Source organism: Balaenoptera ricei, chromosome 12 (genome assembly GCF_028023285.1).
Source record: "Balaenoptera ricei isolate mBalRic1 chromosome 12, mBalRic1.hap2, whole genome shotgun sequence".
Taxonomy (NCBI): Eukaryota; Metazoa; Chordata; class Mammalia; order Artiodactyla; family Balaenopteridae; genus Balaenoptera; species Balaenoptera ricei.
The window spans coordinates 15,162,445-15,189,954 of record NC_082650.1 but is presented as its reverse complement, the minus strand read 5'-3'; the positions used below and the strand labels follow the sequence as shown (position 1 = coordinate 15,189,954).

The 27,510-nt window shown below is 44.1% G+C and overlaps 1 protein-coding gene across 6 annotated transcripts; it reads right to left on the bottom strand.

The window, feature by feature from the left end:
• Positions 1-430: 430 nt before the first annotated feature.
• ZBTB2 (zinc finger and BTB domain containing 2) lies at positions 431-24,798 on the bottom strand. 6 transcript variants are annotated; one of them, XM_059940978.1, is made up of 4 exons: positions 24,547-24,798; positions 9,783-9,967; positions 8,885-8,902; positions 431-3,198 (listed from the first exon to the last, which is right to left on the bottom strand). In XM_059940978.1, the coding sequence occupies exons 2-4, from the start codon at positions 9,953-9,955 to the stop codon at positions 1,827-1,829; spliced, it is 1,563 nt and encodes a 520-aa protein (XP_059796961.1). In that variant the 5' UTR covers positions 9,956-9,967; positions 24,547-24,798; the 3' UTR covers positions 431-1,826. The 6 variants fall into 6 exon arrangements, with proteins under 6 accessions (XP_059796961.1, XP_059796962.1, XP_059796964.1 ...); XM_059940979.1 differs by lacking the exon at positions 24,547-24,798 and adding an exon at positions 24,009-24,155; XM_059940981.1 differs by lacking the exon at positions 24,547-24,798 and adding an exon at positions 3,803-3,869 and having other exon boundaries at positions 9,783-9,829.
• Between the last annotated feature and the right edge of the window lie 2,712 nt (positions 24,799-27,510).

Below are 27,510 nucleotides of genomic sequence, written 5' to 3'. Positions count from 1 at the left end.
TGAAATTGGTAGAAACCTCTTAATATTTAATAATCTAGGTTTATATAGCCTGTATTCATGTCATCTTTAGGCAAACACCTTAGCCTCTTTTTTTTTTTTTTTTCGTAGCCTCTTTTTTACCTCCTTGTAAAAAAAAGTTGGATAAGACAATATCTAGACCCATGCGTGGTCAAACCCTGATTCTTCATAGCATCTTCTTATGTTGTTGACTCGTTTGATTCTCACAATCTTATGATCCAACGCAATTATTGTCTTCATTTTACAAATAAAGACAGTACCACTCAGGGTAGGGGAATTGCCCAAAGTTCAACAGATCGAGAGAGGAGGAGACACAGCAAGAAATGGACTCTTGGGGCAATGCTCTCTACTTGGCCTTCCTACATCTTTTTGGGTAGACAAAGTAATGCATAGATAAAGTCATGTACCCATTTAGTCAAATGTTTATTCAATGAAAGTATGTATAAAAACTTACAAATCTGAGAACTCAACTATACATGAAATAGGATGACGGGATATTCAGTTTTTAACATATACGTACAGCACAGTTATTAACTGTTCTTCCCTTTCCCCTTCGGTCCTTATTTCTGGCTCCTGTTTTATCCTGTGAGACCATTCTGTTACTGGCCTAAAGGAAGATTAATGGACAACTTTTACTGCTTTCAGGCCAATGGAGGAAATTTCACTGTTTAAAAAAAAAAAATTGGAGACTAAACATCAAAATTAAGTTTTTTCCCAAACAGCAATTAAGTGTTTTGTCCTGATTTCTCTTTGCCAGTTTTGATGCTTCAATGAATGTTGCCAGTAAACTATTAGCATTAACATTTAAAGTCATTACAGTTGCTACATCTGCTCACAAGTTTCCCTGTAAGATGCATATTCCTGTATCCTTTTTCCCACATACACACACTGATTTAAAAGCAGCTGACTGGTGCTAAAAACAAATTTACCACTGGCAACTGCTAGAATGGCATGTTGTTTTCTATTCAGAAAGACAATGTACAGAACAGTACTTTCAAATCTGATTTTTAAAACAACTGACAAATTTGTCAGAAACTAAAACACAGTACTTTGTTGTTGTTCAACTTTGAAAGAAGCCAGCAATTAGATAAGGCATTTGCATTAATTCACCTGTTTACATCAAGTATCCACACATTTTCTCTTCCAAACACACAAACTCACAGCTTGTCATGTTTTATCCCAAAATTAAGATTGCCATCACATTATTACTTTTTCTCTTTTGTGTTTTGTTCAAGTAGATTTCTTAACTAATAATTTTTCTCAACTGGACATAATCTCAAAGGATGCATTCTGAAATAAGACATCTCGAGGATAAATACTAAGAACGTTTTCTTGGATTTAAAGTTTCCCCACACCTCTAGACTTTGCATAGTACAGAGCCCCACTGTATCTCTAAGAAGCATGCTGTATTTTCAGACATTGTCTTTCTGAGAAGGAAGGCTTATTACCCAGGGAAAGTCATAATTTTAGCTTACCAAATTGCATTCGAGTTGTTTTGTTTTGTTATACACCCTGCATTAGTTGCAAGTATGCTTTTAAATCATCGAAAACTTCTCGAAGTCTATTTGAGCTTCTAAGTACTACTGACCATTATCTTTCCAATATCCCCTGAATTAAAGTAAATACGTTCCAGGTTTATAATGCACAAAGCCTTTACGGAGGAGGGGCTGGGGACGGGGCAGGGGGAGGGGAGGGAGGGACCGGGACCTGTTTGTGTCATGCCACGGAGAACAAGAGTTCTGAATTGGGGGAAGGGAAGCAAGATAGTCTTTGTAAAAATGACAGGTTTTTAAAAAGATAAGTAACATTCAGTCTAACAACACTGTTTCCTGTTCCTTTTTGATGGAGGCTAGCACTGGGTGGTCAGACTCCGTCACTTCAGAGTCCCCACTGCCCAGGAGAATGGACCGCCCTTCGTCTAGGGCGAAAACGTCCGAGTTCTGGTTTTGGCATGAATGTTTGACAACCTCGTTGGGAGTTGAGAACGTTTTGTCGCACAAGTTGCACTTGTAGGGTTTGTTCGTCTGTACCAACATGTTGTCCATCTGACTGCCTTCCTCGAAGGTGCAGAGCTCCAGAGTCTGTTTGTCCACCATGGTGTACGTGTCGATGCTCTGGTTGAGGCACACATGCCGAGCAGCCTGGTTGGCCCTGCAGAAGCTCTTGTCACAAGTGCTGCATTTGAAAGGCTTCCCGGTGTGTATGTACATGTGCTCCCTCCAGTGGCTTTTCTGGATGAACTTGCGGCCGCAGATCGTGCACTCGTACTTGCGCCTCTTGACCTCCCTCTCCTGGTCCGCCTGCTCCAGGTTGTCAATGTCCGCGATGTCTGAGGGCGGCGGCGTCTCCGAGTGCGGCTGCCCGTCGATTATGGGCGAATCCGAGATGTGCTGCAGCTCGCTGTCACTGATCATCCCCGCTTCAGGCACTTCCATGGCGTCTTTCCCTAGGTCCGCCGTGTTGCTGCAGAGAGACAGGGGCACGCGGCTCTCTCCGGGCTGGCTGGCTGTGAAGGGGACCCCCGTGTGAATCTGGAGGTGCTCCCGCAAACTGCTCCGGAGGGTGAAGCGCCGCCCACACAGGTGGCAGGCGTAGTACTTGGGGAAGCTTCCGTTCCTCTTCATGATGCTCGGCTTGACGTGGGCTATGGTGAGGGGTGCAGGCTGCTCGTCCGAGGAAGAGGCTTCCAGATTGGTCTCCTCCCCGGGGGGTGGGGGAGGAACAGGAGTGGAGACAAGGTCGGGCGACAGCGAGGTCTGCAGCGGGTCCGAAGGGGTCATGTGTGTCCGATTCACCTGGGTCAGATTCGAGGGCAGCTGGGAGAGCTGGGAGGCCTCGGGCACCTGCTCCTGGCTCATCCTGGACGTCTGTGGCCGCGGCTCTCGGCCAAGTTTTTCCGGCGCTGAAGCAATCTTGGTGGCTTGTCTCAACTGATGATCTGCGATCTGAATGCCATACAAGGAAGATGCCAGCGGAAAAACCTGGTCAGGATGAGAAAAGGCTCCTTGACTGGCCAGGCTGGCCTCCTGGATCAGTGGGTAAGCATGGAGAAACTTGATCCCCTGCTCTAACCGCACCGGGTCGATCAGCTGAGGTGCCATCTTCCCTGTGTACATCAGATGCAGGAGGTAGCTGAAGATGTCAGGCTGGATGTCAGTGGGTTTCAAACGGACACACTCACTGAAAGAGACAAGTAAAAAACAAGTCTGTGAGTGAATGTCAATTCATGACTCAAATGATAACATAAAGCCTGGGGGAAAAACCCGGTACTTATAAAGGCAAATGAAACAAGAACATCTCACATATATCTTACTGTTCGTTTCATGAACTAGAATACTGGAACCTATATAATTTAACTCTAATCCTATTAAGAACAGAGAGAAATACAATAAAGATATTTTAAAGGACTGAGAAAGGAAAATTCATGTTAAACAAATGTGGTATCTTAACTCGTAGACTCTTTTTTTTTTTTTTTAAATTAATTTATTTATTTATGCTTGCATTGGGTCTTCGTTGCTGTGTGCAGGCTTTTTTCTAGGCTTCGTGGCATGTGGGATCTTCCCGGACCAGGGATCGAACCTGTGACCCCTGAATTAGCAGGTGGACTCCCAACCACTGCGCCACCAGGGAAGCTCTTAACTCATAGACTCTTGAAGCAGTTTTTCTCCTAGTAATCTACGTAAAATTATATCATATATAAAAAACTTCGTGTTTTATGGAGAGGATCCATTGCTTTCTATCTGAGAGTGGCCTGTGACCCAGTAGACGGTTAAGAACCACTGACCTGCAGATCTTTTAGCTAAATGTCTAGGACTCTGCATTGATCCAAGGCCGTCCAGAGCTCAGCAGATCTTTCAAGGTAAGAGTCAAACAATATAACATGGGGGAGATGGACTAGTGCCTAAGAGCAAGACAACAAAAGCGAGAAAACAGAAAACCTCATACTACCCCTGCTCTGCAACACTCTGCTCTCTCCAGCATGAGGATGGAGTGCTGTAGAGCTGGGAAGAACAGGAAAGGCAAACCACGTTCTAGCTCGAATGGAGTCAGATCACTGCCCCAGCACTGCTAGATTGCATGAAAAGCAGCTCTGGGACAACTCAGTGCCTTATCAAATGTAATCATCCTCATCGTTAGAACTGTAGCTGGGATTTTTTAAAAAAATTGTTTCTAATATTCTCCAGTTATCTTTTAAAAAATTAATTAATAATTATTTATTGGCTGCTTTGGGTCTTCATTGCTGCGCGTGGGCTTTCTCTAGTTGTGGTGCACGGGCTTCTCATTGCCATGGCTTCTCTTGTTGTGGAGCATGGGCTCTAGGTGCGTGGGCTTCAGTAGTTGCAGCACATGGGCTCAACAGTTGTGGCTCGCAGGCTCTAGAGCGCAGGCTCAGTAGTTGTGGCACACGGGCTTAGTTGCTCCACGACACATGGGATCTTCCCGGACCTGGGATCAAACCTGTGTCCCCTGCATCGGCAGGCGGATTCTTAACAACTGCGCCACCAGGGAAGTCCCTGCAGCTGGAATTTATAGGCATTTTCTCATTTAATTGCCATTAATTCTCATTTTACAGATAAGGAGTTAAGGTCAAAGGTATTTATACCTTGCTCAATATCAGAGTTAGTAAGCAATGGAATTGGGATTTAAATTTGAGTCTAACTCCTAAGCCAAAGCACCAAGATTCTTTGGAGCATTAAGACAACCCTGTGTAGTAGATGAGGCAGATCTGATTATTCCCATCTGACAGACATGGAAGCTGAGGTCCCCCAAAGTTAAATGATTTATCTGAGGTACCTAAAGCAGTTGTGGCAAAATTGATTTTCTAACTTTTAGACTTTAGTGTTTGTATCATCCCAGAAACAGCATTCTGATTCAAGCAGCAATAATAAAAAGGTCCCAAGAACTCTCCCTGGGCCATTAGGGAAACTCTAATGCATCATTATAAATCAGTGAGATGTATATCTACATATTATGAGGTATGTGTGCTATCACACACTGAGTGAATATATTCTATAGACGGTGAATTTTTTTTAAACGTATTTTTAAAAAAAATTTATTTATTTAATTAATTTATTTTTGGCTGTGTTGGGTCTTTGTTGCTGTGTGTGGGCTTTCTCTAATTGCGGCGAGCGGGGGCTACTCTTCGTTGCGGTGCGTGGGCTTCTCATTGCAGTGGCTTCTCTTTTTGCGGAGCACAGGCTCTAGGCACCCGGGCTTCAGGAGTTGTAGCATGAGGGCTCAGTAGTTGTGGCTCGCGGGCTCTAGAGCGCAGGCTCAGTAGTTGTGGCGCACGGGCTTAGTTGCTCCACGGCATGTGGGATCTTCCCAGACCAGGGCTCGAACCGGTGTCCCCTGCCTTGGCAGGCACATTCTTAACCACTGCGCCACCAGGGAAGCCCGACAGGGCATTTTTTAACTTTAAAGACACCTTCCTTGAATGCCTTTAGAATTTATAATCATTTTTGATTATACCACTTATTACTATTATGATTTACTATTACTATTAAGCTATTTATCTTATTAACAAATATTTTCCAATATGCTAAAATAGTATCGGTATATTCTGCTCTTCTAAATTTAATATTTTATTCTGTTAAAAAAAGGGGGGAAAGTGACTTTAATAGCAATTTGTGACAAAACAGATTTGAATAATTACTGCATCGCTATCAATGTGTGTATATTTCAAGATGACTGCATACAAATAATCATGTGGAAAATGTTTGACTATAAAGTATGGAAGCCAAAGAATAAAGATCAAGCCTAAAAACCAGTACCCCTTTGACAGTATAAAGAGGAAGAGTTTATGTCACTCTGTTTTTAAAAAAGACACACAGATCATTCATGTCTTTATTGGGAGTCTTTTTATAGTCCTTTAAGTTATTTATATTCCTTTACATAGGAATGCAAATGCAGGTGGTCCTCCCTTTAAGCACAAGGTAAGTGCCAACAATATTATGTGTATACTAGAACATATTTAGATGCTTTAGGGAAATTCAATATTCAAAATAAAGCTGCAGGGATTAGGTGTGGTGAGGAATACTTTCACAATGTAAGCAATCAACTCCAGATTGAAGACTTAACTAGTGGGGATCTTTCCAGGGCCAGGCAAAGGCCTAATGAACCCGGAAGCCACAGGCCTTCAGAGATGCAAATCACCCCCAGGAGACTATAGGGCACCTTTTGTTTTGTGGGATGGAATGTTCCTCCAGGCGGGAGGAGGGGAGAGCGAGCCCCTCTGCCCCCAGGGCAAAGAAGAGGGAGGGCAGAAATCCAAAGCAGGGCTATATTTTTCAGCATCCATGAGAGGTAAATACAAAGCAGGGCCCCTTTCCAGAAAAACTTTGTTGTAAGTTTTATAATTTCCCCTTATTTGTTATTGTATAGGTTGTCCTCTGTCTACCGACTGTGAAGGGAGGTGACTGGACAGTAAATCTCTCAAATTTTAAAGAACTTCATGCAGTTTCTGATGGCAAAGAAGGGATGGGCTGGGGAGGCCGGGTCCACACTTCAGCCAGGCTTAGAGGGAGAAGGAAGGACTCCAGGGGCCACAGAGCTGGTGAGGAGCCCCCAGGGAGAGGAAAGCGGCGTGTCCCTGGGGTTTACTACAAGTGCCCAGGGCTCTGGGAGGTTTCCAGACACCAATATATCCTGATTTGTTCATTTTTTTTTCTTTTCTTAAAGCAGAAGCACATAGACACACTCAAGACACTTCAGAAGTTATTTTAAAAAGCTCCTTAGGGATTCCCTGGTGGCGCAGTGGCTGGGAGTCCACCTGCCAATGCAGGGCACACGGGTTCGAGCCCTGGTCCGGGAGGGTCTCCCATGCCGCGGAGCAACTGGGCCCGTGCGCCACAACTACTGAGCCTGTGCTCTAGAGCCTGCGCGCCTGGAGCCCGTGCTCCGCAGCGGGAGAGAACCTGTGTGCAGCAACGAAGACCCAATGCAGCCAAAAAAAAAAAAGTTAGCAACCAATTAAAAAAAAACCCAAAAAAGTTCTTATGTCACGTTCCAGCCATTGCTGTCCTTGACAGCTCTCCCTCCCAGTCAGGCAGACCTCCTGTCGATTCGCCCAAGCTCGCTCTGGGCCACTCTGGTCATTTCCAAGTGCTCTGGGAAGGACACAGCTCTCTACAATATGCCTACACCTAAGTGGTTTGATTTGCAGATGTCTGTTTGACGTAACACTTTTATGGACGAAAAATATAGTTTTAGCACAGCTACAAGCCCTTCCTGTAAACTTTCACAGTCATTTACATTTTCAATCTTTCCTTCACTAGACCCCTCAAGTAAAGGTTGGGCTTAAAGAACTTTGAAAATAAGGATTTTAAAATAATGTGAGATGTTGCCAGAGGTTGTACTTAGCAAGGCCTGTCTCTGTTTTATTTTTGAGAGCTCCAAGTCTGCAGTGCTACATGATTTAAAACTTTCACTTAGAGTAGTGTCCATAAGACAGAGACATCTAGTGGTAACTGCAGACATAAAACACTCTCTTAAGTGTGAAAAAACTGTATTCTTGGTCTATCCCTACAGTAGCCAGCAGTTAAAAGCATGGCTCTGGTCTTCGCGCAGTATTCTCCTCTCACCAGAGGTGGTCAAGGCCTCAGGCAGCCCAAATGGCACGTGCCAGCTCTGGGGCAATAGCACACTGTTGCTCAAACTTGGGGCTCCTCTCTGCACCAATATCACATTCCTTTGTTAGAAAGGTATTTGCTTACTGTTCTACACTTAAGTTTCCTGCATCTATTTAAAACTCATTACATTATATTCTTTTATTCCTCAAAATGAAAACCTGTCCCTTTGCAAGAGAATTTAATTCATTGTGTAGAGACTTGCAGTGCCTATTAGCTGCGATGTCTCTGACAATGAAGGAAACAGGAGCGTCCTTAGTGTCGCAAGATAAAGCAAGCTCCGCCTGCCATTAATCCTACTAATCACCCATTCTGCTCCTCTAGACATTTATCAAGTGGCTATTATGTACAAATACCCGAACTATAGCCTGCAAATGTTCAAAAACATTTGTAAAACCCAGTCTCTGCCCTCAAGCATCTTACAAATGAGGAGGGGCGGTAAGTACGAAAATAACAACAACAAAGGGAAAATATGTTGCTCTTACAAAATGGCATAAATAAAGTGCTATGCAACGTGAGAGAGGAAGAGACTGCTTTTGATCATTTCGGCTCACTTGATTGTTGGGGGGCGGGGGTCACGGAAGAGGTGATGTGTAAACTAGGACTCAGGGAGTGGGCAGAAGGCCAGCAAAGTGTGGTCCAGGTGGGCGTGCGGTCGGAAACAGGCTGGAAGGAGGTCAGGCTTCATGCCTGCAGGGCCTTGAAAGACAGAATGAGGAATCTGTGTGCTATTTTGACGTGTGATGGGTGCCCTCTAGGTTTCCAATCAAAGGAGTAACACAATCTGGTAGGTTTCGGATCAAAGGCACCCTCCAATCAAAGCAATGCTTAGGAATATTAATCTGACAGTAACGTGGAAAATGATTAGAAAATGGAAGCGAGAAGGGAAGGAAAGAACTAATGTGAGGTAATTATGAAGAAAACATGATTTGGGCACAGATAGGATACGATTTTAGAGAGATTTTTAGTATGGCTTACTTGAAGATAAAAAAATAGGGAAGTCAGAAGGGACTTCAGGGAGGACTTAATTCAGTTTTAGACATGCAAAATGAGGTAAAAGAGGATATTCAATTCTAGATGTCCAGCAGGCAGCCTGTGGCCTTGGGAAATAGAGTTCTGGAGACAGAGAAAGATCAAGCCCAGAGCTGTCAACTGGTTTCCAGCAGAGGCAAGATCCAGGAAAAGATGAGCGCCCATCAGGAGAGGCAGAGAGAAAGCAGCGTGGAGACCCAACTCACCAAAACTGCAGGAGGCGCCTGTGGAGAAGGCAGAAAAACAAGGGGGATTCAGAGTCATTAAAATGCAGGTGGCAACCCTTAAGAAGGAAGAAAACAGTCGCAAATGCTGCAGAGGACAAGGACGACAGAGGCTAGGAGGGGCGGTGATTCTGATGAAGAGGTGACCTTGGAAAAATGATGTCAGTGGAGCGATGGGTGGAAACCACAGTGCCAACGGAGAGGAAGAGTGTGGGATGAGGAGAGGAGAAGCGAGGTCATAGGTCATCCTTTGTAGAGCTTCCACAGTGAAACAAAGGAAAAGCAGCACCATCACGCAGGTAGACAGCGGTGTCATGGAAGGGCTGAGCCTTCACAGGCTTGGGGATGGCAATGGGGGTACAAGTATAAAATGAAAAGTACAGAATAAACACTACAGGGTAGGATCTGGGAGCATAAGGGCAGGAGGAAGATTGTTTTCCTTAGACAACCAGAGGCCCTTTTCTCCAAGACAGAGAGATGGGAAGCAAAAAACTGTGCAAAGATAAGGAGATTGAGACATTTTAAGAGAGAAAAGAAGGAGATTGTGGGGATTCATGCCGCCAAGCTTCTCATTAGAAGACAAGGATAAATACTCAAAGTCTGGGGCAGGGAGACCCGGGACGGGGCCGGAGGAGTGAGAGGAAGCTGCCTTCGTAGCGGACCCGATCCTGCCGATCCTGACCGCGTAGGTGACTCCCAGCGTGGCTACTCGGAGGTGGAGGGGCTGCTTGGGGCAGCTGAGGTCATGAGGGGCTGGGAGCCTAGGGACAGGCAGCGAGACCCACGGTCCCGATGAGGGCCCAGAGCACGTTCAGTGGGGAAGAGGGCCATGGAGTTCAGAGTCTACAGTCATTAGATTGTTATCAACCACGTTAGTTACCTGGTCTGATGGACAAACAACATCTTAAAGTAATTGGAGAATGAAGCAAGAACTGATTTGTGTGCCTTGAAGTACACATCGCCGATGGCAACCGTGCAGTCACACAGGAAACCAAACTCTCGCTGAGCGTTTAACTGTTGCAGAAGAATAAGTCCATGGTTGGCCAAATCCATTTTTTAAAAAATCTGCAAAGCAAACAATTTTGTTTTAAGAAAGATGATTCACAAATAAGTAGTGTCTTCATAGTCACCAATAGTAATGGTCACGGCTAATATGTCAGGCACTGCTAGAAACGTTACATAAATTCACTCAGTCTTCACAACAGCCCTGTGAAGTAGTTCTGTTGTTACTCCCATTTTACAGATGATGAAATTTATGGTGAATTTGGGGACTGCATGCTTTGAACAAGTTTATACAGATGGTAAGTGGAGGAACCAGGAAATGGACCTGAGCAGTCAGCCCGCCAGACAGCAAACATTCCTGGATCTTTTGTCTTTGAGTTTAAGATTCCAAACGCAAATTCTAATGATCCATCAGAAGTTGGCAAACCTTCCAGAGAGAGAAGTAAATTAAGGTGCTGGGGTGTGGCCACAGCAGGGCAGGGCCAAGATCTCACCAAGTCTGGACAATCCTCCAGCTCCTGCCCTGTGGACAGGGCTGCCGCTGGCAGGGCTATAATAACCCCACATGGTTACTCCTCAAGGGTGAGGGCTCAGGACGGGTACTCTTCCCCATCTTTTGTGGAGGAGGAAATGGGCTTCGAGAGGTGCAAGGAGTTAGCCTGGCCCATCTGGCCAGAAGGTGGGGGTCGTCAAAATTTAAATCGGAATGTTCTGACTCCCAGGTTCTAACCTCTTTATTCCTCATACTTCACTCCAGTAAACCACGTGGCCTCCATCTATTTGTAGTAGGGGAACTGCCTCTGGGGGAGCCGGTGTATCAAATCAGTAAACTCCTGATGTGCTCCTTCCCATAGGCAAACAGCATTTATAAACGCCCAGCACACAAACATCAACATTATACTTAACAGTATACTTAATGGGGAGAAAGAGCGAATGCTTTCTCCTTAAGATTGAGAACAACGCAAGGATGTCCATTCTCACTATTCAATATAGTACTGGATATTCTAGTTAGAGCAATAAAGCAAGAAAGGAAATAAAAGTCATACTGACAGGAAAGGAAGAAATAAAACTGTCCCTATTTGTGGACGACATGACTTTTATATACATAGAAAATCCCAAGGTATCTACAAAACCTCCTGGAATTATTAAGTGACTTTGGCCATGCCACAGGATACAAGATAAACATATAAAAACCAATTGTAGGGCTTCCATGGTGGTGCAGTGGTTAAGACTCCACCTGCCAACGCAGGGGACACAGGTTCGACCCCTGGTCCGGGAAGATCCCACATGCCGTGCAGCAACAAAGACCCAACGCAGCCAAAAATAAATAAACAAACAAATGCAATCATAATTCTACATACTAACACTGAACACATGGACACTGAAATTAGAAATATATCATTTATAATCACAAAAAAAAAGAAATACACAGATGTAAATCTAACAAAACACGAATAGGACTTGTATGCTGAAAACTACAAAATGCTGATGAAAGAAATCAAAGAAGATCTAAATAAATGAAGAGACATACTGTATTTATGTTTAGGAACACATAATATAAATCAATTTTTTCCAAATTGATATATGGGTTTGATATAATTCTTTTCAAAATCCCAGCAAGATTTTCTTTGTAGATACAGACAAGAATATTCTAAAATGTTTATGCAAAGGCAAAGAAACTAGCATAGCTAAAACAGTTCTTAAAAAGAGTAATAAAGTGGGAGGAATCAGTCTATCCAATTTCGAGATGTATTATATAGCTACAGTATTCAAGGCTGTATGGTACTGACAGAGGGATAAACACATAGATCAATGGAATAGAACAGAGAAACCCACATAAATATGTACAGTAGATTTTTGATTTTGGAGAAAGAACAATTTTCAACAAATGGTGCTGGATCAATTGGATTTCCATAGACAAAAAAAAAAAAAAAAAAAGGAAAAGGAAAAGGAAAAAAGAAAAGAAAAAGAACTTTGATCTCTAAGTCTCATATCTTATATAAAAATTAACTCAAAAATGCATCACAGACTTAAATGTAGAACACCAAAACTATACTTTTTGGGGAAAAAAAATGGGATAAAACCTTAGAGGATCTAGGATTCATCAAAAGTACAAACCATAAAAGGAGAAATTGATAAATTCTACTTCATAAAAATTAAAAACTTTTGTTCTGAGGAAGACCCTGGTAAGAGGATGAAAAGACAAGCTAAAAAGCAGGAGAAAAAAATGTGATAAAGGACTAGTCTCTAGAATATATAAAGAATTCACAAAAGTCAACAGTACAAAAACAATCAGATTAGAAACCTAATGGGCAAAATACTTGAAGTGAGGATATGCAGATGGCAAACAAACACATGAAAAGACAGCTCAGTAGCGCTTAGGGAAAAGCAGATTAAAACCACAATGAGATTCACCACATGCCTAGCAGGGTGGCCAAATATAAAAGAACAACAATCAAGTGCTGGCAAGGACGCGGAGAAATGGACTGCTCGTGCCATTGCTGGCGGGAAGGTAAAATGGTGCAGCCGCTCTGGAAAAGTCAGCAGTTTCTTTAAAAATTAAATATGTAACTACCATACTACCCAGCAGTTGCACACATGGACGTTTATCCCAGAGAAATGAAAACTTAGGTTCACACAAAAATCTGCAGCTGTATATCCACAGCAGCTTTATTCCTCCGTTAAAAACCAGAAGTGACCCAGATGCTCTTCGATGGCTGAACAGTTAAACAACGTGGTATGCCCAAACCCACAGGAAACTACTCAGCCTTAAGACGAAATGAACTACAGAAACAGGCAACAACCTGGGTGAATTATGTCCCCAAAGGTTACATACTGTATGATTCCATTTACATAACATTCTTGAAAATTACGGAAGTGGAGAACAGATTAGTGGTGGAGGGGCGAGGGGAGAGGAGGGCCATGACGCTTGGCTGTAGACGGGCAACAGGAGGGAGCCCCGTGGTGACAGAAATGTCCTGCAGCTCAGTGGTGTCAATGTCAATACCCTGGTTGTGATGGAGCAGAATTTTGCAAGATGTTTCCATTAGAGGAAACTGGGTGAAGGGTACATGAGATCTTTCTGTATTATTTCTTGTGACTGCACGTAAATCTACAGTTATCTCAAAATAAAAAGTTAAAAAGGAAAGGCCCATCACACATTAATTAATTCGATTAAAAATGGATAACCACGGTGCTTAACTTCAGAAGCAGGGAAGCGACTGTGGAGAAAGCATTACCAGTAAGCTTAAAAACAAAAATAGAAACAGAAACACATCGATTCTTACTCAGCTGGTGCTCAACTCCACACCCTCTTTCCTGTTCTAGGGTTAGGGTTAGGTTCTAGGGATGATCTGGCAGATTCAGAAATTGACAAGTGCGCCCTAAAATAAATGAACAAAGTGGAATGATACTTTAAGAGACTGATCTGGTCACAAAGCAAGACTCCAGAATGTCAAGTATCGTGTTTTCTACCAAGAGCTCTATCCAAGCATGAGAGGCAGGAGAGCCATCCCTGTTTGCAGGAGTTTGAGCGTGAAGAGACCTGGACTGTAGTCTTGCTTGCAGGTGAACGTCAGTGGCGTGGATCGGGAACTTAGCTCCCCAGTGTTTTCTGCGTATGTCAGAGAAGGCGAAAGCATGAAGATCAGGAAGAAGAGACAGGGACATTGCCAGGTGGCAAAGTAGCCGGAATGACTAAGAAACATCGCTCTCATCTGACCTCCACCAGGATATAACTTTAGAAACTTGCCTTCAAGGCTGTTCTCTGAAGAGTGCCAGAACACTTCCTTTCCCATCTTACTAACTTGCCTTTCTCTACAAAAAGTATAATACCTTTCAGAACAACCTGGGCTGAGCTGCTTTATTGTGCTCTCTGACTCCGATAGTGAACACCTACGCGGTCAGGCAGCTTCAAGGTGTCACCTTCATTGACAAGTACAGTAATGCATCACTGTTTATCTCTTGATGGTAATGACAAGTGGCTATTGTTTATGGAGTGTTTACTATTAACCAATCATTTCTATATGTCATTCATTTACTTTCACACTAACTTGAGCTATTTGATGTCTTGCTAACCACATTTTACAAACGAGGAATCAGGCTTAGAGAAGTCAGGTAGCTTGCCCAAGATTATAGAATCCCTAAGAACAAGAAGTAGGATTTAAACTGGGGTTCATTTGATTTTTTGGAACACACTACATACAAGTATGTCTGTTTAAAACTAATAGGGGATTTTTTACGGCTACTTTAAAGTGTATATACTTGTTATAAGAGATTCAAATATTATGGACACACCATAGTGTCCATCCACCCCACCCACTTCCCCACACTCTGGCCAACACTGGGTATTATCACTTTTTAAAGAATCTTTGCCAATATCACTTTTTACCTTCTATGCATTTAATGATGAATTGAAGTATATTTTTATGTCCTCTTGCTTCTCTTCATGAGCTCTGCCCATTTTCTATCAGGTTATTTGTTCTTTTTTCTTGTCAATCTGCAAAACCCTTTGTATATAAAGAAAACGAGCCCTTTGTCACATATGTTGCTAATATTTTTCTCTCTTTTGTTTTAGAGAGATTTTTGACATATAAAATTTTCATCAAATTTATCAGTATTTTATAAGACGATTTTGAGGTTTGGGGTTTTTACATGAACGGATATATATCATCTCTTCGAATTAGCAAAACGTATGGCTCCCCCCTCGTTCCATAAACGGACTAACGTGAGTATCTTATTCAGATTATAAGAATAAAACTATGATAAAACTGCAAAATGTTTCTTTTTAAAGAGGGTCCACTATTTTAGGATCTATTTTAGGATCTCAATTTAGGGGCATCTAGAATAGGAAATGAACTGAATGTGTCTTTCAAATACAGAAGGCAGAACACATGTCCGGAGTCTGAAAAGTGGAAAAACCAAACGAAAGGAGAAACAAAGAAAATGTGTCATATGTACATATTTCACACGGGGGGAAAATCCCATACAGATCAATCTTTAAAAATCTTCTTTACTCTAGAGACCAAAAAGCCTTTCTCAGTGGGAAAAAGAAAAACAACCCCCTAGATTCTCACATATATGAATGAACCTGAGAAAACGGGGTAAGAGGGTAGAGGGAGGAGTGGGTACCGGGCTTGGAGCATCTCAGGGAGCTCCTGCCCCATCCCCATCCAGCTGACAGTACTGCCCTTTCCCCAATCTTCTTTCCTTATCACGACCCCCTTCATAATCATTTCCATGAGACTTTACTTGCACAATGCTGCGTAGGCTGAGGATGCAGCATCTTCATGGGCTGGCTCTGCTCCAGGCTACCCCCCCTTTGAGGAAATGGACATCTGCTCTTCCCACCGCCATCGACTGCTCACCCAACCACGTTGCTCCTGCCCGCCAGCACTGAAATGGCCCTGCACTGCCCACCGAAGTCACTGATGGCCTCTTGCTCCCCAGCCCAATGGAAGAGTAGCTTATTCGACCTCTCTGCGGCACTTAATACCCTTCTTCCTGCTCCATAAATACTCGGGCCCTGCTTCCAGGCCACCGCACTTTGGTTTTTTCACCTCTGGCTACTCTATTTTAATCCCCATCAAGATTCCTCTTTTGCTGATTCCTCTTTTGCTCCTCTGCCTTTGGTCCACAGCCCACTTCTCACTCTGCAGACTCTTCTGTGGTGATCTGGTCCACTCCCACTTGGCTGCCCCAAAGGAACCCTAAATTCAGTCTAGGCAAAACAACTCAGATCCCAAAAGGGACAATAAAAGCTATCGACACAAACCTGTTCCATCTGTACCCCCAGCTCAGTGCGTGGCTCCATCACCCACCCCTCGAGCAAGCCAGGAACCCCGACTCCCCTTCCAGGCCTCTACCTCTCACTCCTCATATGCCACCCGTGTGCCACCAATTTAAACTCTTTATCCCACCCCACGCCTTAACTCTACCTCCCTACTCATCTCCCTGTTTCCAGCTCTAGCCTCTCCAACCTATCCGTATGGAACAGCTAGCACCATCTCTTCAAGGGTAAATCTGATGTTACCAGCCTGCTGAAAATCCTCCTCTTGTTTCCCCACCGCCTTCAGGATGAAACCCAGATTCCTCAACATGGCTTACAGGTGACCTCACCGCTGCTCACTCTGCATTCCCTGCTCTAGTGCTAATCTAAACCATTGGTTTCCAGACTTCCGGGCTGCCAAGACCTACTAAAAACAAACCAAGCAACCTTGAAACTGAGGGGCCAGCAGAGTGTGCTCCCTCTTTATTTTGAAAGAAAAGACATAAAATATTTACATACCTGCTAGGAATGGAGGGCTTTTCAACATAAAAAGGGAGACAGGACATAATGTCAGGATATACTTCTAGAGGAAGGACAGTGGCACTATATTCAACATATGGAAAAAAATTTTTTTCTAATGCAAAAAAAATTACAACATAAAATTTTACTTTATGACATTAAGTTGTGCCTAATTGTTTTCTTGATACAAGACTCTCCGTTTGGTGGTCCTTACCAAGTGATCAACAAGTGTCTCGTTGTTCTGAAGTCCAAGCATGATCACAAATCCAGTTTATGTTGACGATAAGGAAGACAGAATGATGTATTTCACTCACTCGGGAAATTCTGGGTGAACTGAGATAATCTGCAGTTTTCTTTGCCCAGAAAAGGTCCTGAATGCCCAGGCCATTCCTGGGCTCCTAACAGAACATAACACTCACTGCTCAGGGGCCTCCCTCTCAAAGCTGAGCAGCTCAGCAACCTGATTTCTACTCACATGGTCAGGAGACGGGGCCTGTTTGAACTGGGCCTTGGAACTTCTGTGCAGGACCTTTGAACGTGCCACTTGCAGAGGGACCACCACTGACCGCCTGCCCCTCCCCCCCAGCTCTACTTGTCCTTTGCAAAATTTCCCTGACCTTCAAGACTGGAGGGTCTTCTTACCTCCAGAGCCTCTGTGAACCTGCCTGATGCTTCTGGAAAGCCAGCATTGAGTACTACTTATCATTTATTACTTTATCCCATGTGCCTAAGCATACTGTCTGAGGTTCAATATTTGTTAAATTAAAAACTACATGCTTAGAGAGGAGAAGAGTGTCAAGTTCCAATCATCGGTTGGCCCCTGACTAGTTGGGTGATTTGGGGGTAAAAGTTCAATTTCTATTTTTCCTAGATTAACCCCAAAATTCTCATCAATTTAATGTGTGCTATATTTTGGAAGAATTTTTCAATTTTAAAATGTCACCTCGTGTTTCTTCATGCTAATAATTATGTTAATAGTGCTTTATAGTTTATAATAACCCTTCACATACATCATTTAATCCTGGTCAATACCATGGTCTTCTTACTATTTATTTCATTATTAATTATAATAATAACCACAGCATTAATAATAAATGACCACTTATGTGTCAAGGATTAATTAGCCTTTTTCCAGAAGAAATTTAGACTTAGGGAAGTTAAGTTTAACTTGCCCACATGCAGAGCTAGCTCTTAAGAAGCAGATCTGGGAAGTGGTAATGCACATGATGAGAGCTTTCTAAGGTTCCAGGGACAGTGGATACAAGTATGAAGAATACACAGAGTTCAAGGGTATAATCAAATAAGTACACAGATTTCTAATAGCCAACTCTGATAAGAACTATCAAAGAAAAATATAAGGAACTATGAGGTCATAAAACTAGGGTCTAATTTGGGGATTGTGGGTCAGGAAAGGTGTTTGTGAAGAAATGCAAGTTAAGCAGATATTTAAAGAACGAGAAGAGTTAACTGGGCAAAGGTAGAGTATTCCAGGCCGAGGGATCGGCATTTGCAAAGGCCTTAAGACGGGAGGGAGCAAGATGCAACCGAGGAACTAAAAGAAGGTCAATGTGGCAGAAGGGCAAAGAGCCAGAGAAGAATGAGGCAGGTGAAGCTGAAGACTCAGGTTTTGTTAAGGATTCTGGTCCATATCTTAAGAGCAGTGAGGAGCTCCCAAAGGGGATTTGAAGAAAGGTGACATGACCAGATGTCTACGATGTAAATATCATTCTGAGCTGATCTACATGATGAGATGGCTGCAGCTGAAGGGCTAACCAAATAGGGGGTGGTGGCAAAGAGGTGGGCAAGGGGAGGCCTGTTAGAAGTGGTTGAGAGGCGAGGTCTTCTAGTGGTCTAGAAGAGAGATGACAGACCGGGTGGTGGCGATGAAGATGGAGGGAGATGGACAGAATTTGAAAAACAGAAGATAAAAAAATCAGCAGAACTGGTTGTTGGTGGATTCAGTGGAGGAGGGTGGGGGAGATCAAGGTGTCCTAGGTAACCCCCAGATTTCTAACTTGTGTAACTGGATAAAGCATGGGGCTCCCCCCAGGGGAGGGAGCACAGGCAAAAACCCAGTTTTGTGGGGGAAGATCATGAGGTTAGGTCCAGACATGTTGGGATTGAGATGCTTTTGAGACATGCCAGGTAGGGCTGTAGGGTACCTGTCGGTAAGTAATGTTGGTCTGGAGCTCCGAAGTCTTGTCTGTAATTTATGTCAGAGAGTCTTTGGAGAAGGCAGGTGTGACCGACTCTAGAAGTCACATCCTTAAATCATTACATGATAGTTCAAAGAGGTTAAAACTGTAAACGAACAGGAGTCCACTGAACCCTGGTCTTCTGGGTGTAAGTTTCACGCTCCTTCCACGACACTGCCTTGCTCTATAGGTCATTCCTGTAAGTTCTTACCAGTCGTAGTCACAGAGGGCCAACAACCTGACGTAAAACTGAAGACCTATCTATATAAAGCCCCCACCCATTCAATGCTATAAATGGAACGTAAAAAAAAAATCATTTGTCTTTCCTAAATCAGAATAGTGAGCAGACAGGAACTGAAGACAAGTACAGATAAAGAGGGGAGTCAATTCTTAAAAGTGAGATTTCACAGAATGCCTTTTTATGTACGTATATGTGTACAAAGTGGCTTTTTTCTTAAGTAAATTCAGAGACTGTAAGACATAATATGTTGAAATAAATTAAAAACACTTTCCAAAGCCAAATACAAATGATCATTTACATTATTTAATGCTTTGGGTTTTGTCTTCACCACTGTTATCACTCTGAAAATGGGATACTACCTAGATGTCGAGTGCTTTCAGCTGCCATCACACAGCACACGGTGGGCTGATCCTTAAGTAAATTACTCATCTTTTGGAGGAACAGCTGAATGGGATGAATGTAATCATATTATATTTTGACAACCCAAGTTTCTCCTTCACTTTTGGTATAAGAACAGGAGACCAAAACAGCTTTTGGGAATTGATGATTCACTTTTTAAAGATAATAGCCCTTCTAAGATACTAAATACCACTTAGATTACCCATTTCAAGGGCACTAAAAGGGTCCTCTGGAGTACTTGATTTTATTTAAGTGAAGCATAAATGAATATTGAAATGCACAGGATACCTCAGTAATAGAAAAAGCACTACCCACAAATAAGATTGATTCTTTCAAGTAGTTTAGACCACTTACCAGGAGGAAAAAACTGCTTTTTCAATTAGTATTATTAATAATTAATATTTGAGGGCCTATAAAGTAAACTTGAATGAGGCTGGTTGTTTGAATTTTAATATATTTTAAAACCGTATTTCGAGGCTAGGAAATGTATTTAGTTGTGATGATAGGTTGACATATTTTTCTTAACATTTCTTTAGTCAATCCTCCCCATAGTAATTAGAAAAAGGAGGGACACACACTTACCAGTGGCACTTATTCTGACTTTGGAAAGCACTGCATTTGTAAAAGATTTCTTTTTAATTGTATTTTGCTTAAGTTAACATTAAAATTAGTTTTTAATTTCTGAGTGTAAGTTGAGGTCAGAAGGAGGCAGTTCAGGGATAGTTCAGATGTCAAGGAGAAGCAGGTCAGAGATTTATGGCTAATAAAGAGTTGATATTAAAGTGATAATTCGAAAGGTATTATGCTACAATCAACTTTAAGGAAACTTAGATGTGGATGTGACCACACAGCAAAATTTAAAACCTAATCTAATTTGCTTCTAATAACCTTCCAAAGTAGAGATTGCCTTCCTTTTTCATATGTTGTATGATGATTAGTAAAATTAATCTGAAGAAAACATAATCACCTATAGGTGTAGCTCCATGTATGCCAGAGAGGAGCTCCAAATATATTTTAACTCAAAGTCTTAACTGACTAATTCACTTCAATATTTTATTTCAGGGGTTCTCAAACTTTTTGGTATTAGGACCCCTTCACACTCTTTACAATTACTGATGATATCAAGAGCTTTCGTTTATATGGAATATAACTATTGATATTTATATTAGAAATTAAAACTGAGAAATTTAAAAACATTTATTAGTTCAATTAGACATAGCAATAATAAGCCCGCTGCATGTTAAGATAAATAACACATTTTTGTGAAAAAAAATTATATCTTCCAAAATAACAAAAAAAATAGTGAAGTGGTATCTTTTTATATTTTTACAAATCTCTTCGATAGAAGACAACTGGATTCTGCATTCACCCTGCTTCTCCATTTACTCTGTTGTGATGTCTGTTTTGGTTGAGTATTAAAGAAAATCTAGTCTCACCCACATACTCAGTTTAAAAAAAAAAAAAGAAAGCATTTAAATAGCCTTTTCAGGTAATTGTGGATATTTTTCTTTGATATTACACCAAAACTTGACAAGCGGTAGTTTCTTAAAGGTTAGTTGTGCGATCTAAAAGTTTTATACATCAATGAATGAAATTTTCCTGCTCTATTACAGTAAAATTCATTGCTGTCTCTTACACTCTGAATGGATCGTTTACCCATTCATGACTTTTAACACTGTCCGTTGGTTATTTCGAAAATGTCAGCTCATTGAGTTATGCAGATCTCCCCAATGTTGACACATTTGGTCAACAGTGAAAAAGGCCAGTAACATCTTAGTATCATTATGAAAATAGCTTTGACCTTACGGAACCCTGAAAGGGTCCTGGGGATTCACAAGGGACCGTAGACCACACTTAGACAATCCCTGTTCAGAATCACTCTGGGGACATGGAGAATCTAAATGACTAGGTGGGGCATAGAAGAACATGTGTACGCTTTGAAATTGTTCTCACGTTATTTTGAAGTTCACCCTTGCTTCATGCAGAACTTAGGGGTGCACAATATTTAAAGAAACTGTACATGAAAGTCTCTTGTAAAGTAAAAGATTTGTTTGGTAAGTACTTAACCAGATACAGTAAAGTGTTTTACAAATTCCTATCTTTGCACACTGAGCTTTCTTGATGTGAGAACGTCACATGATGCAAACCTCATGCATGTGAGCTGGGGATTCTGCATTTGAGCATAAATACCAGCCTCAAACTTGGCCTTTGTACCGAAAAAAAAAAGTCTTCACCATCTTGGCCAGCCAACTCCTTGTAAGTGTTCTTTCTGTGGCTACGGACTGCATCAAGGGCATATCAGCACTGTAAAACACAACCTTATTTACTATGGATTCAAAGTAATATTTAATTATTTAAGTTTAATTTGCTAATAAAAATTATAACCTACTTGAGTATAAAAAAGGTTAAGAAGTGTTCTTGACCTAATGCTTAGAATGTTAAAATTTTTTTTTCTTCAGGGGAAAAAAAAAATTCTCAATTCCCTTTTTGGTTTTCAGGGTCATGCTTTGTGACCCAAAGATCATAAAGAAGTAGGAAATACACCTTTTGTCAGGTGTATTTTGAAATTTATGGTAAAGTCTCCAGCTGACCAGCAGTTCCTCCCTTACTGTGATGGCCTGGCGCTACACTACTTGCCCAAAGTCTCAAAGTTACTTCACAGAAAGGTGAGTGGGTCTAGGGATGAAGCAACAAGCCACAGGTAAGAAATGGTAGGAGAGTCTCCCAACTCCAAAGAAGCTGATCCCAAGCCAACACCATAGGTCAGCCTTAGACATCTCCTTTCACTTCCCACCTCTATGTTGGTGATTCTCAAGCTGGGGAAAAAGCATATCCCCTTACGCAGGGACATGCATCTTCTTGGAGGAACTGGGGTAAATGTAATTTTATATAATTTAATAAAATTTTTATATCACAAAAGTGCAGATTTTGGAGGATAGTGCAAAGTTCAGATTAACCATTAAGATAAAAAAGAAACTGTCATAGCTTTTATTCTATGACCAAATACATCTAATGTTTATTCTCTGCTGCTGGAGTATTCCACTGGAAGAGTTGGCGGAGCACCGTTTATTTACGTCCTCTCTGAAGAGAAGCTTTCAAACTGGCAAGTAAGCAGCTGAACTGTGCAGCAAAGCTTTAGGGGTGGTTTATCTGCCATCCTGTAACAGGGTTCCTCCACTGTTGACTATCTGTGGCACTGATACCACTTCTTGCACTTTGAGATCTTGTGATGGTTTCAACACAGGTCAAGTCTTTGGCTAGAAAATAAACTTATACAAACCACACATTTATTAAGTGACAAATGCCCATTTACAGGAATGTATTATTAGTCGTAAACTTCCTTCTTCAAAATTACTTTTAACAGTTTGAAAATGCCCTGGACACACACTAAGATCACTTAGAATGCAAAATAAAAATTTCCTTTAACAATTAATTTTGGCTTGTAATAAATCAGAGAAATGAGGGTTTAAAATGTCTTAATTCTGATTTTCTAATAAAATCTCAGGCCCCTCAGACTAAAATGCTCGTGATACTTACACCCTGCTCCAGTGACCCATTAGGGGTCAACATAGAGTGCCGGTCCTAGGAAGGACTGGACAGCCTGTTTAAGGAAACCCAGAGCACCTTGGAATTCTGCTTGAGCCCGTGATTCCGATCTGTTGAATGCTTTATTTTACTAAAACAATAACCCATGAAAATGAATAGACCTGAGACTCCCACGCCAAGGGGGCCCACTGTATGATGAAGAGCTAAGGAACACCGCAAACTGGGGGCGGGGCAACGAGCCTGGGTTATTTCCCTACGGCATAATTAGGAGTTCAGCAGTTGAAGTTCTCGCAGTAAACGGCGTAGCAATAACTACATTGTCACTCTGCCCAACCACTTTCTTGCCCGCTCTGCTACCCCTGCCTTCTTCTTTACTGCCCTCTTAATTCACTACCAGCTAAAAGGGACAAAAACCTCGCTTCCTAAGCATCTTTTACATTACCACTTCTCTTTGCAGCCTTGTTTAAAAATGAATGGTTTGGGGGTTTTGCTACACCGAGAAAACGACTCCGGCCCCGGGAAGCAGCCTCCGCGCCCCAACCTCCCCTCCGCGGAGCCCTACCCGGCTGTGATGGCCACATCGGCCGGGAGCGCGGCTCGGAGGCCGGCCCCAAGGCCCAAGGCCAAGCAGCCAGCAACCACAGCGCAGCTCTGGGCTAGCCTCGGCCTTACCGGAGGCGTAGATACCCCGTGGAGCGGAAGCTCGAGGCCGCCGCCCAGCGCGCCCACCCCCGCGGCACGGGCTGCAGCGGGCGGCCCAGGCAGCGCCCAAGGGTGCCCGCGTTCACACCCCCACCCCCTGCCAGAAAGCGTCTCAACGGCCGCCCACTCAGCCTAGTCCCGCCAGCCTCGCCCCGCCCCAAGGGGCGGGCGCCGGGCCGGGGGCGGGGCCGGGCGCCGCGCACCCCGGCCCCGCCCCCATCCCCGAGGGGCTGCGGGGAGAGGAGGAGCGACGCACTCGGGCCGCGCCGCACGCTCTCCGCTTCCTTCAGTCCCGCGTGCGCGCGCGCGCTCGCCCAAGTCCCGCGGAGTTTAACACAATGCCGACGCCTACGCCGTGCGCAACGCCCCGGCCGGCGCAACAGCTCCGGCGCCGGGGGCGGGGGGGGGTGGCCAGACAGGGCGAGGGGAAGAGCGCGCGCGAGAGCGGGAGACAGCGCGAGACCCGAGGACGCCGGAAGCGCGCGTGCGCGCCCCCGCCCGCGAGCGGGGAGGCGGAGCCGCAGCAGTAGCGGCAGCAGCTGTAGGAGCCGCTGCAGCTGGGAGAAGCGCCAGAGAGGCCGGGCCTGCTCCGGTCGGACCGGATCCCTCCCCTCCCCCTCCCTCTCCGCTCCCCTCCCCCAAACCCACTTCCGCAGCTCGCAGCCTTGCCGCCGAAGAAGCAGCGGCGGTAGCAGCAGGAGGCGGCGGCGAGGCGATTACGGAAGGATTACGCACCTGACGGGCCGGCCTCTTGGGGCTCCAGCGCGGGACGCTGCTCACCGGCCGCCGCCGCTCGGGACGCGCTTCGCGGTGGCGGCGGGAAGGGAGGGACCGGCGACGGGGAACGGAACGCGAATCGCCCCCCTCCCCTTTCTCCCTCCCTCCTCCGCTCCGCCGCCCGCCCTCTCGGCTTCCGTCCCCTCCCCCTCGCGCAAAGCCCCGGATGGAGCCGCCGCCGACTCGCCGCCGCCTGGCTCCGGGGGATGGTTTTGTCAGGCGGCCAGAGCCCCGGCGCCAGGCGCAGCCGCCCCCGCCCCTGCGGGGCGCCCATGCCCTCGCTTCCCAGAACCGGGTCCCCGTGTGGTCCGGGCCCTCCGCCTGCCTTCACCTGAAGCCCCGGGACTGGGGTCATTCGTCTTCTTTGTTGCCACCGTCGCTGCCGGAACCGTTTGCGAGCTCCGGTGGCCCCCGCCCCCCCTTCGCTTTCCCGGAGCCCGGGCCGGGGGCGGCACGTGGGCACCGGCCCCGGGAGGCGGAGGCGGTGCGCGCTTACCTGTCGCCGGTGCTGCTGCGGCGGGGGGTGTGGAGGAGGCACCGCTGGGCAGCCTTGGCCGTGCTCTCCCCGCCGCCGCCGCCTCTGCCTCTCGCTGCTGCTGCTGCTGCCGCCGCGGTCGGTGTCTCCGGCGCGGCGGCGGCGGCGGCGGCGGGGCTTTTCCTGTCCGGTTACGTTAAGGTCACATGACCGAGAGAGCGGAGCGACTAGTGCAAAGAGGCTGAGAGCGGCTCCCGCCGGGGGGGAGAGGCGGCGAGAGAGCTGTGGCGGCAAGAGCCCCCTCCGCCCCCCCAGCCGCCTCCCCTCCCCCCGCCCGCCTCCGCCTCCTGCTGCTCTGCCGCCGCCGCCGCCGCCGCCGCCTGCAGCACTAAGTACGCTGCCGCTCCCACCCAGGCTCCGCGCTCTACTCCAGCCAAACTTCTGCAGACCATGTGCAGCCGAGGCGAGGAAACTTCTCTCCACCTATTGGGGCTGGAGGCTTGAGTCACAAGCCCCATGTTTACATGAAGTGTTAGGTAGGACAATCCTGGAGATGCTCGGGGAAGGGATGGAGAATTACTGCTTGGATCCTTCTGCAAGCTTCTGCTTGACATCTCTTGGCCTATAGCTTTGTCCCTCTGCTTCCCGTATTAGCATAAATTTTAACCTTGAAAGACTTGAGATGGATTGGACTTGAGAACCGGGGAGATAGTTGTGAAATTACTAATACTTTTTTTATCACCAGTGGTAATTGAGAAGTCATACTGGAGTAGAAATGTTTGTTGGTGCTGTGTGTAGAGGTAGAAGTGCTTCCTTACAGACCAGATGAATGTGATCTAAGACGTTTCTGTTAGGATTGAATTTGGTGCTTTTTTCAGTAATTGGGTTTTAGCTTATGAAGCTTTGGTCCAGAAAAGTCGAAGTCTGCAAAGCGTGTTTGTTACTTACGAACAATTTACTCTCCTTTTAAGCTTTGGTCTCTGAGATATTGTTAGAGTGGATTCCAGAGTTGGCCATTCTGTTAAAATTTAGAGGTCCTGAAATCTTTTAACGGGGAGGTCCTGAAACATGGTAACAGGGCAAGCATGAGGTTTAATATTCATTGATGGTCATTCTTAACATGTTAAAGTTTACTTTTGCGTCGTTGCCATTTTGCTAGAATTTTATTTATATCTTTAGAAGTAAGATTTAGTCCTTTGAGGAATGCATTTAACGATTTCTTTGTTTTACATATCTAGGATTTTGAAGACTTAAAAAAGAATATGGCTTGATTTGTAAGAAAATGGAGGCAGCAGTTCCTAGGCTACTCTGGTTTTAAAGCATGCTATCCTGGATATAAGCTCCTTGATTTGATGTGGAACCCATTTTGGTTGACATAGCCAGACCTAAGCACAGTGCCCTGGCACATAGTTCACAAAATACTTAAGGCAAGTTTATTATCTTAAGACAGTTAATTTAACATACAGAAGTGTCCCTGATAAAAATCTGCGTGTGATTTGGTAATCCAGTCGTACCTGGGGCTACTGATTACTAATTCCTTCTTCTTTGAAGACAAAATAAGCAGCTGTGTAACTTTAGTGGTCCAGAAGTGAGTAATAGATTTAGTACATACCTGCCTTGAACTTTCTTGTTCTTTGATCAACTAGATAAATGACTTGTGGCTAAATGTCTGCCTTGCAAAACCGAATTCTGACCCTGCTATAAGCATTTCTGGTGCACTATCACTAAAACATCAAAGTTGGCCATTAGACTGGCATGCCAGTTTCTTTGGATTGGCTTTACAGTTGAGATCTGTTTCATCTCATTAAGAAACTAAAGTGATTTTGATTGGTAGAGAGACATCGTTAGAGATCTTTGGGTTCTTGATTCTTTTAGACTTTGAACTTTCAAGTTTATGGTCTGATGAGTGCTTACATGGAGAGTGAACTGATTTAAGAGAAACCAATGGAAAAACTGGGCAAAACTAATGCTGAAGTTTTAGATGAAGCCATTGGGCAGAAACTTGGCTATGTGTCTCAAATATTTGGCCTTGAGTCAGAGTAACTATGCTTATTCTTAAGATCAACAAATATTTTCCCAGTCATACTCTATATAGTTGTATAGAAATAAACCCTGGGGTTATTCTTGAAACTCTGAATCTCCTTCCTAGAGAAAGTGCTGTCAGGAGCATCCTAGTCTTGTCTTTTAGAGCTGCTGCTCTGGAATTTAGAACTGGGGTGGCTTTGCTGCTAGTTCTTGGAAGGCATAATGATGGATACTTGGATTTTGCCAAGTATGTCAGTTATTTTGATTTTTAGTCACCATCATCAAGTAGTAGCATTATAAGGAGTGCTATACAGACTATATCTGCTTTCTACAACTGGTTGAAGTAGAAACATTTCGATGGATACATATGCAAAGGTTGGGGAGAAAACTTAGTTCTTGCAGAGAATGGCTAGTAGTCTGTGTCCGGATTGGGCCAAGGGAAGCTGTCAGTCTGGTTATGGGAGAGCCACAAATGCCCTGAGTTAAGTAATAAGAAAAAGAAGTTAAGTCATTTCTGTTTAGTGTTTGTGTACTGATCTATTTTGCATTTTGAAAATAAATTCGGCAAATTGGGATTTCAAAAATAGTTTCACACATTTTACCTCAAAGAAAATCTCAGTGCAAGCAAATAATCGAGTGGACTCATCAGAAGTTAAGTTATGCATAAATATTCTGCAGTCTTGTGTTGCTGAAAGTTTTGATATATGTTATGCTGAGGTACAACCAGAGATATATGCACTTGCTTGTGTTCTGAAGAGGATAGTTCCAGGCAGACTTGGACAGTGGGCAGAAAGCAGTTTAACAGTACTGTACTTTTGGGTTTTTTTGGGGGGGGGGGCAAAAATTTGTGTGCGCTCAGGTTGAAGATGGAATTTCCTTTAACACTGATGATGAAAGTAATAGTAAGAGGAAGTAATACATGTGGGTACATCCCAAAGCTTTTTCACTACATAATTTTTT

Bases quoted from the DNA above. Each gene is read 5' to 3' on its own strand.
- ZBTB2 (XM_059940978.1), bottom strand. From the start codon at position 9,955: ATGGATTTGGCCAACCATGGACTTATTCTTCTGCAACAGTTAAACGCT.